This window comes from Sturnira hondurensis, unplaced genomic scaffold (genome assembly GCF_014824575.4).
Source record: "Sturnira hondurensis isolate 20B ecotype Veracruz unplaced genomic scaffold, ASM1482457v3 Scaffold0020211, whole genome shotgun sequence".
Taxonomy (NCBI): domain Eukaryota; kingdom Metazoa; phylum Chordata; class Mammalia; order Chiroptera; family Phyllostomidae; genus Sturnira; species Sturnira hondurensis.
In genome coordinates, this window is record NW_028092842.1 from 2,794 (window position 1) to 13,631 (window position 10,838).

At 44.3% G+C, this 10,838-nt stretch overlaps 1 gene segment (V, D, J or C); it reads left to right on the plus strand.

The window, feature by feature from the left end:
• The first annotated feature begins 1,341 nt into the window (after positions 1–1,341).
• On the plus strand, positions 1,342–1,924 carry LOC118975254 (probable non-functional immunoglobulin lambda variable 5-48). The segment is given in 2 exon segments: positions 1,342–1,387; positions 1,503–1,924. Coding segments are annotated over 2 exon segments (468 nt in total).
• The last annotated feature ends 8,914 nt before the right edge of the window (positions 1,925–10,838 follow it).

The window sequence follows — 10,838 nt, forward strand, 5'->3', positions numbered from 1 at the left end:
GTGGAAATGGGAGGGAGGGGGGAGGATGGGGGGTGGGACGGGATGGGAGTAATAGACAGAAAATTGTACTTGAAAAATAATTAAATAAAAAAATTGAAAAAAAAAAGAAAACAAAGAAGAATAAAGATTAATTCCTAAAATGAATTAGGATGGTACACTTTCCACTGTTAAATGTGAGCCCTTCAAAAGCCATTCTCTTTACCTATCAACCAATCAAATGACACCTATTAAAACTGTGCCTACATCCCATGACTTGAGATGTTTGCTGAATAGGCCTCCTATGCACCTGCCCTTGAGTGTTTCCTGGCAAATGCACTGAGCCGCCCTTATGAGCCTTCAAACCAGATGAGTGGCCTCCTCATCTGTGACACTGGACGTGAAAGTCACTGTGCATTTACTTTTGCAATATTATCCCTGGGAGGGGGGTGAAAATAAATTAATTTGTCATTTACATACAATTTATCATTTACATTTAATTTGTGTCATTTACACACCTCCCACAGGTGTGGATTCCTGGGAGTGAGAAGCTACAGTAGCCAGTACGGTGTGTCAGAGTCACGGTGTCTGGGAACCAGACCCTGGGGGTGTGAACAGAGTCTGTGACCTGCCAAGGTCCAGAAAGCAGCTTGTGCTTTGGGTCATGTTGGGGGGTGTTGCTACTGCTAGCAGCAGGGGGTGCTGTGGGACAGCCCTGTGGTGCCTACTAAAGTAGCTGCTCATTAGGGACCATTCACTAATAGAAGCCTGAGTCTGGCAGATGGAACCTGTGCACACTGATGGGGACTCAGCTGGTGTGTCCTCTGGGGCCTGATAGTATCCCTGAGAAGGATCCTCTGTGATGTCTCAGGTGGTGATTCCCCTCAGGGGCATCCCAAGCGGTGAAGTCAGCCTCCATCCCTCTCATCTGGGGTGTGAGCTGAGCTCCAGCACCAGGGCTCAGGGAGGGNGGTGCTGTGGGACAGCACTGTGGTGCCTACTAAAGTAGCTGCTCATTAGGGACCATTCACTAATAGAAGCCTGAGTCTGGCAGATGGAACCTATGCACACTGATGGGGACTCAGCTGCTGTGTCCTCTGGGGCCTGATAGTATCCCTGAGAAGGACCCTCTCGTGATGTCTCAGGTGGTGATTCCCCTCAGGGGCATCCCAAGGAGTGAAGTCAGCCTCCATCCCTCTCATCTGGGGTGTGAGCTGAGCTCCAGCACCAGGGCTCAGGGAGGGGCTGGGGAGTCCCTGGATGGACACACATTTTGCATGGACAGCCCCTCCCCTGGCAGAGGGTGGGGAGAAAAGGAGGCCTGGGCATCCCAGCCCCACTGTGGGCTCAGGGGCTGTCTGCACCATGGCCTGGACTCCTCTCCTCCTCATGCTCCTCTCTCACTGCACAGGTGGGAGTGGGCCTCGGGGACCAGACCTCTGTTCTGTTTTATTCCCTTCCTGCTCCATTTCCTGAGTAACTTCCCCTGGTTTGGCCCAATCACTGCTAAGTGTCTGTGTTTGCAGGTTCCCTGTCCCAGCCTGTGCTGACTCAGCCGCCCTCCGTCTCTGCATCCCCTGGAGCCACAGCCAGACTCACCTGCACCCTCAGCAGTGGCTTCAATGTTGCTGACTACAGAATCCGGTGGTTCGAGCAGAAGCCAGAGAGCCCTCCCCGGTATCCCCTGGGATTTAAATCAGACTCCAAGCACCAGGGCTCCGGGGTCCCCAGCCGCTTCTCTGGATCCAAAGACACCTCAGCCAATGCAGGGCTCCTGCTCATCTCTGGGCTGCAGCCTGAGGACGAGGCCCACTATCACTGTGCTGCATATCATAGCAACTCAAAAACTTACACAGTGCTCCTGACCTATGGGGAAGTGAGACAAAAACCTTTTTACTGCTCTGCTCTGCTCATAAAGGAAGCCTGGGAGGTCCCTCCCCTGCACTGAGTGGGCCCTCACAGCTGTCCAGACAGAGCCTCATAAACATTCCTCAGTTCTGGGACAGGGAGCCTTGGGCACAGCCTCATCCAGGTCAGCAGAGATGCTGGTCCCAAAGACCCTGTCCTATTGTGCACAGTTCACATTCCAGTTTGAAGAGGAACTTAGTCTTTAACTCTCACCTGGGAAAGAAAGGCAGAACATTATCTACTTCATAGTGTTGTGGGAAAATCATATGAAATTCTTATTAAATTTTTGTGAGATTTGCTGTGCTAATTCTTGCTGCTGGAATCGCTGTTACCACAAAGTCTGCTTATTCTAGGACCGGATACTTCAGAAGTATTATCTTTCTATTTGTTTTCTAATCCCAGATCCTCCCTTTCTTTCTATTTCCAAGACTCACCCAAAAGAGGAACAAAATTGGAAAAGAACTTGTTTTTTATCTGAAAAAGTCTGGACTGAAAACCTAGATGTTTGAAGCCCTGGATATGCATCACGGACACACTTCTGAATTTCTCTGCATGTCAGTGGCCTTATCTGCAGCGTGAACATGCACTATTTACCGCATCAGCCTGGTGGGTAGAGTACCTGGGATGAGGGAAACAGGTCATTGAGTGTGTACCTGGGCACATGGGAGTGACAAGAATGGGCAGTGCTGCCCCCTGTTTACCAGCCCAATGGCCACTGGACCCTCCTGTTTAGCCTGGGTCAGCCTGGGTTGACTCAGCGGAGATCTCTTTGAATGCAGCAAAGAGCAGAGTGGACACTTGTGCAGACATTGATGAGGTTCTCATATGACCTGTGGGCTCCTGGGGGAATTCTAACCAGAGCCAGTACAGGTGAGGACCCGCAGACCCTGCCCCCTGTGAGAAGAAGGAAAGTCACCGTATTTTCCACAACCGAGGGCTCCAGGGTCCACCCTATTCCAATCCCTGATCTCTGTGTGTGGGGAGCGGAGGTAATGACGGAGCAGGAAGCTCTGGTAGCTTCATAAGGAGAGTGGTTCTTCCTTTGAGGGACACAGAACTCTCTGCCACTGTGGAAGTGGGGCTTCTGAAGGGTTTTCTCATGTTTACCCGGGTGGTATAAAGACTGAATTAGCTTTGCCATATATATTGTTCATTTGTGTCTATGTAACTTCCTCCTTAACAGTCTTCTGAAAAGGTTACTTAAAAGACTCCCAGTTTGTGATCCAACAGGGAAGGAACTTGGAACTAGTCACTCCATCCTACCAGGTGAGAATCTGACAAGCAGGAAAATCAATATCTCTTCTGATATCCTTCAGAGAGGTGAGGTCACTGACCCCATAACTGTGGAGACAGGCTGGTGAATACAGAGAATCACCACTTGTTGGAGCAGAAACCTTTATGGCGACCAGTACTCAGTACAATAACCTAAAGTGTGTTGATGGACTGCTGGAGGTGGACAAGTCTTAGGGTTAAGAACTCCTGGGAGTGAGGGGGCAACTCATGAGGGAAAGTCCACACTTTTGTGGAGAGCCCTCCACAAGGACGGCCCTGAAGAGAAATGATCCTCTAACAACGGAGTGTCACAACATTTGAGGCAAAAACTGTGGGAATGCAAATGAGAAACAGTGGACTCCGCTATTGCTCTTGAGACTTTGTATAGTATCTGCCTCAGATCAAAATAGAGTTAAAGTAGAAATCGGCAACACGCAGCTGGAAAATCTCTGAAACAGTTGGCGATTTAATAATATGTTTCTGAACAACACATGCACCAAAGAGGAAATGTCAAGACAACTTTGAAAAAATTGAACTAAATGAGGCCCTGGCTGGTGTAGTTCAGTGGATTGAGCGCGGGCTTGTGAAGCACACGATCGCGGTTCGATTCCCAGTCAGGGCACATGTCTGGGTTGCAGGCCAGTTCCCAGCATGGGACATGCCAGAGGCAAATAAATAAAATCTTTAAAAAATAAATAAATAAAATAAAATCTTTAAAAAAAGAAAAATTGAACTAAATGAAAATAAAACATCAAAATTTGTGAGATGTGGCAAAATTGATGCTTAGAGAAAAACATTAATTGAATGCATGTAGGAGGTAAGAGAAAGATGTACAATTGATAATACAAGCTTCTACTTTGGAAAACTAGAAAGAGAAGTACAGATTAAATAAAGAATAGTAGAGGAAAATATATGATAAGAACCAAGACATAAATTAGTGAAACTGGAAATAGTTAATTAGTGGGGAAAATCAACAAAATTAAAAGCTGGTTCATTGAAAAGGTAAATGATAAACCCCTAGCTACACTAACTAAGAAAAAAGAGAGAAGATAAAAATTATTAATATCACAAAAGAAAAGAAGAGTACTGATTTCATGAACATTAAAATGATAACAGAAGAATACAATAAATATGTCTTTGAAAGACACAGTCTACTCCAAGCTGACCCCAAACGGAACATCTGACAAGCATATACCAATGAAAAATATAACTAATAATTAATAATCTTGTGAATTGGAATCCAACAAAGGTCAAGTGGGTTCACTGGTGAATTCTGTCAAACACTTAAGAAAAGAAATTATATCAATTCTTTACTGTCTTCTCCAGAAAATAGGAGCAGATGAAATAATTTCTAACTCATTTTATGAGAACAGCATTAATCTAATACCAAAACTAGTTAAAAACATTGCAGAAAAAATTATAACAGATCAATATCACTCACGGGTGGAGATGCAAAATTCCTCAACAAAATGTTTGCCGATTGAATATAAAAATATGTAAAAATTATATACCATGAGCAAGTGGCATTTATCCCAAGTATGTTCAATATTCATAAATCAATTACTGTAATTCATTACATCAACAGAATAGAGAAGATAAAACATGTAAACATATCAATTGATGCAGAGAAAGTGTTTGACAAAATTCAAAACCCATTGATGATAAAAACTCACACAAACTCAAAATGGAGAGAAATACATTTACAAAGAACCTCTAGCTAACATCATGCTAATGGTATGCTAATAAGTTTTGTGCTAAAATAGAAAGAGGCAAAGATGTCCCCTCTCACCACTACTTTAAACATTGTATTAACAGTTTTACCTAATAAGACAAGAAAAAGAAATAAAAGTTATACAGATTGAGAAGGAAGGTATTCACTTGTTTTTTCTATAATTGACATGGTCGTCTATGAAGAAATCTGAAAGAATCAACAAAAACACACACCCCCTCCAGGAACTAATAAGCATTTGTAACAAAGAGGTAGGGCACAATATTAATGTATCAGTATTGATCACTTTCTTATGTATCAGCAAGAAACTACTGAGAATGAAATGAAAAGCACAATACCATTCACATTATCACCCCTCAAATGAAGTACTTAGCTACAAATGTAACAGCATATGTACAACACCTATGGAAGGAAAACTACAAAACTCTAGCAACAGAAATCAAAGCAGAACTAAATAAGTAGAGAGGGATTCTGTGCTCAGGCACAGGAAGACTCAGTATTGTCCAGATGTCAGTTCTTTCCAAGTCCATCTGCAGATTCCATGCGATCCCAAAGGAATCCCAGAGTTATTTCGTAAATACCAACCACATGGTTCTAAAGTTTACATGCATAAGAAAAAGATCCAGCATAGCCAAAACAATGTCGAGAGAGAAGAAAGAGCTCTGAGGACTGACACTACGTAACTTGAAGACCGACTTGAAGGTACAGTAATGAAGACACAGTGGCATGAGCAGGAGAACAGACAAAAGAAGTAGACCAAAAAAGTAGAACAGAGAATCAAGAGACACACCTATATGAGTACAATTAACTGACATTTGTCAGTAGTGCAAAGGCAGTGCAATGGAGAAAGGGTAGTGTATCAGCAAATGGTGGTGAAAAACTGGATATCCATATGCAAAACAAAACAGAAATCTAGAGTCAGACCCAACGACCTTTACAAAAATTAACTCAAAATGTATAGGCATGATTGAAACATGCAAAGTGATAAAATGCCTAAAAGAAAACAGGGGGAAATCTGGATGCCCTTTTGTATGGTGATGACATTCTCGTTACAACACCAAAGTCACAATGCATGAAAAAATTGATCAGTGGGCCCATATTAACTTAAAAACTTTTGTTCTGACTCAGGCACTGTCAAGAGAATGAGAAAATAGTCACAATTCAACTTCTTTCTCTCGCAGAAGAAGAGGAAACATTTGCAAAAGACAAATCTAATAACAGAGTGTTATCCAAATCATACAAGACTCTCTCAAAAATCAAAAATAAGGAAAAAAACCTATGAAAACTGTCAAAAGGATTTGAGCAGTCATTTCACCACAGAAGCTATATGTTGGCAAAAGAGCATGTGAAAAGATGTTCAACAAGATGTGTCATTAAAGATGGCAAATGAAAACAACAATGAGATGCCCCTCAACACCTATTAGAATGGGAAAGTTCAAAGGACTGACAACACCAAATGCTGACAAGCATGTGAAGCAAAAGAAACTCTCATTAATTGCTGGTGGGAATGAAAAATAGTACATCCACTGTGTGAAGAAGTTTGGTGGCTTCCTATGAAGTAAAAAATAATCTTGCCATGCAACCCAGCTCTCAAATAAGTTCAAAACTGATGTCCATCAAAAACCTACACAGGGATGGCATAGCACCTGTTTCATGAATGCCAAAGCTTGAAAACAGCTGCGATGCTCTACATTAGATGATAGATAAGCAATCGTGTATGCAGTGAGTGGAATATTATCCAGCCCTGAGAAGAAAGAAAATACATGAAAGGATATAGAGGAATCTTAAACGGACATTACTAAGTGAAAGGAGCCAATCTGAAAAGGCTACATACTGCATGATTCCAATTCTATGACTTTCTGGAAAAGGGAAAACTGAGGGGACTGAAAAAAGACGAGAGGTTTTCAGGAGTTAGGAGAGAGACAGGGAGGGACAGAGCTGGGGAGCACAGGGGGTGTTTAGGGCAGCAAAACTGTTCTGTACCACACTGTAATGGTGGACACATGACTTTTATATTTGTCAAAACCCATAAAATGTAGAACACCTAGGGTGAACCTTAATGTAAAATGTGGTCTTTGGATGATACCAGAGTGTCAGTGTAGGTTTGTGGTTTGTAACAAATGTCCCACTCGGGTGGGGAGTGTTGATGGTGGGGGAGGCTGTGTCAATGTGGGGACAGGGGCATATGGAGACTTCTGCCACGTCCAGTGCTAACCAGGTCGGCTGACACAGTCACGGCTTGGGGACAAAGGCTTCACAGAAGCATTTTCCAGCAGGATGGACGTGGCATTAGTGGATAAATGGTGTTGCTTTTATTCTTACTGTTTCTTAGTATTCTAAGCTTTGCACTTCTGATAATTTGGAATCTCCTAGAATTAATGACCACTCTCAGAGAAAAAACAACAGTTGGCTCAAGTCCTAAGCAATATCACCCTGGCTGAATTAAGGCATCGTACTTTACTTATTTGTTCCTGTGAAAGCCACCCAGGAAAGAACAGTTCAGGGAAAAATATGTATTCCCACAGAACTGCCTCATAGAATAGCAAAAAACCCTTTCGAAAATAGTCCCTGATTGTTAAAGAGTTGTGAGAGTAACAGCCCCTCCTTTACCTTGAATAGGAATATATATCAGTTAGAATTAGATAGGCATAAAAACAGAAGAAGCTAGTTAGCTATTATAAACTAAGCACTTAGAAACAACTACCAAGGAGTTAGAGTCCACAGTATACAAAAACATTTTAGACAGGAAGAGAGATAGCTAAGTTAGATATTACAAAGACTTATAATGAATTTCCTAACCTCTGCCCGGTCTAAGTGTGCCTGTTGCCAATGACAATTCTGAGAACTTTAATAAACAATAAGACATTCAAACTGTATGCATAGAACTATTTCAAATTGTCTGATTAATGGCTTTCCTGGTCAAAATAACTTTTGTTTAACATAACTGAAACTATGGGAACTTTCGTACTTTTCCTGGTTACCTTTGTATTGATTTTTTCTGCTTAACTGATCATGCTGTACACCTGTAAATGTTAATCTATGCCAAAAAATGAAAATATAAAAAATCAGTTTGTACTTGCAATAAATGGAACAGTGCTTCACCTGCCTTTGAGCTGTGTAGTTGCCTGTTACCCAGCGCCGATGCCTACTCTCACCTGAGGACCCTTAGATGAGCTGCGGGTGGACCGCGGCAGACTTCGTACATTTTGCTCAGTTTTGATGTGAACCTGAGTGGTTTGCAGTCATTTTTGCCTGTTTCGCTCCTTCTGCATCCTCCCTTCCCTGAGTGTTCTGATTGCCCCTCTGATTCATACCCTTTGCCTCTCTGGTGGTTGAGACTTTCTCCACCATGCAACCTCAGGGCTGCAGTTGTCAGCTCCACCAAGGAGGGCGCTGAAGTCCCCTGAGGAATCCCAGGAGGAGGGCTCATTAGAGAGGGTGACCTGGCCTTGTCAGTAAGGGCCCCTCTTCGTGAATGTCTTCCAGGAGTGCTGTGTCCATGAAACGCCCTTTTCATGAACAGTTAGTGAAGATGAATGCATAGTCCAGGGACCGAGGTCCATCCTGGCAGTTGGGGTAATAGCCCAGGCTCTCAAAAGCTCCATGATCCTAAAGCCCCCATTCTCAGCTCACATTGATTGTCTGCTCACATTTCACTTCAATAACAGTCTGTAAGGTCATCAGTTGTCACCTGGAACCAACACACAGCTCAAAGTCCACCCTGTGATCAATTAAATCTAACATTCAACTTTTCAGCCCAAGGTCTAACAGAGAACCCTAGAGGGGAAATCCATGAAGAAAGCACCAAGAGTTTGAAAACTGTGTGAACGAGACAGGATTCTTCCCTGTGACATGCGTGAAGGAAGCTGTTCAATGATGGTCCCAGGACGTGTGTTCTAGTATGGACTTCCTTCTGCTCACACGTGTCATTCCTGAACCTCATGACTCCCAACACAGGAGGCCCATTCCTCCTTCCCTCTCTCACTGAGTACAGTAGTCAGTTAGCTGACCATTCCGGAGATGACAACACAGTACATTTATATGATGGTGGTTGGAACCCACTACAGTCCCATGCAGGAGTTGGGGACACAAATGGTATTTATGGGACAACACATCCGGATGAGAGGCCTGGTGTGGGTGTGTTTTCATGGTCAGTGAGGGAGCAGAGTGAGAGGTACGAGGTAGAGTGTTACACAGGAGGAGTCCTCTGGGTGGGGTTGACTTAGCACAATGGGTCCAGGTGGTTCTTTGAACTCTTCTCTCTAGTTTGTGTGACTTCAACGCTGTCATATCAATTCTCTAATTCTGTCCGTGATGATGTGTGCGTGCCATACTACTGAGAGCCATTCAAATGGCCAAAATGCAAGTTGTCACCTTGATTCAAGTTTAATCCTATTTCCTACAAGGGTAGCAGAGGACACATGGCAACACCATGAAGGAATAGGGGTCAGGGATCTGAAGTAACAGGGCAGTGGGAGAATCGGTCTGAGAGCACGTGAAGGGGCTGTGTTGTGGGTGTGGAGGGGATGGGGCCAACATTAAAGCCTCCTGAGGGGAGCCAAGGAGTTGGGGTTCTGTGCAAACAGTAGTGAGGAGTCACTGAAAGTTTTGAGCAGGGGGTGAAATATCTGAGCTCAGTGAGAAAGACCCCCTGAGTGCCTGGAGGATACTGCCCAAGGTGAGAAAGTGATTCTGGTCAGAGTCATTGACTAGGAGTCCCTGTGAGTGGGGGACTAGACGTATGGGGACCATGGGACCATGGGCACAGGGACAGCAGAGCTGGATCCGGGCACAGAGGGATGTGCTGGTCTCTGCCTCCAACTGCCCAGATGGTCAGCACAGGTGCGACCCTATCACACCGCACTGGCATCTGGCTATTAAGATAACACTGTGAGTAAGAAAATACAGGGAGGGAAAATTTTGTTTCAAATCTAAAGAAATGTGAGGTTACCTAAGACAAGAGCCAAACAGGTAACAGAGGACACAGGTATGCAGAACACTAAGAATAAAAAAAGAGAAAACTAAGAATAAAAGTTGATACCTGAAATGAATTAGCATGCTACACTTTTCACTGTTAAATGTGAGCCCTTCAAAAGCCATCCTCTTTACCAATCATTGAATCAAATCAGATCTGTGAAAGCTATACATGCATCACACACACCTTAAAACATTTGCTGAGTTGGCTTCCTCTGCACATGAATCTGAGTCTGTTCCTGGAAATTTCTCTTGAGACCACATGAGCCCCTCAAACAAGATGAATGGTCCCTTCATCTATGACATTGAGCATGAATCTTTGTTTGCATTTCCTTTTGCAAAACTTCCGCTGAATGTGAAATAAATCAGTTTGTCACTTATGTACATGTTTGCACCTTGCAGAGAAGGGGATCCCTGGGAGTCAGATGCAACAGTAACCAGTGTATTAGAGTCACCATTTCTGGGAACCAGACCCTGGGTGTGTGAATAGAATGAGGAACCTTCTGAGCTGCAGAAAGCAGCTGGGCTCTGAAGGCCTTGGGCCATGAGGCGGTGTGTACACTGCTACCAGCAGGGGGCACTGTGGGACTGCTCTAGGGTGCCTACCAAGCTGCTCATTAGGGAGCATTCAGTAACAGGCAATTCAGTCATTCAGAGCCTTGGCCTGGTGGCTGGGCCCTATGCACACTGATGGGGACTCAGCAAGTGTATCCACTGTGGTCTGATAAAGTGCCCTGAGCAGGGCCCTCTGTTTTGTGTCAAGAGTGCTACCTCCTAGGGTTCTTTCAAGGGCTGAAGCTAGCCTCCATTCTCTGTGTGGTGTGTGAGCTGACCTCCAGCACCAGAGCTCAGGGAGGGGTGGGGCAGTCCCTGGATGGAAAACACATTTGCATGGACAATCCCTCCCCTGGCAGAGGGTGGGGAGAAAAGAAGGCCTGGGCAGCCCAGCTCCACTGTGGGCTCAGGGGCTGTGTGCACC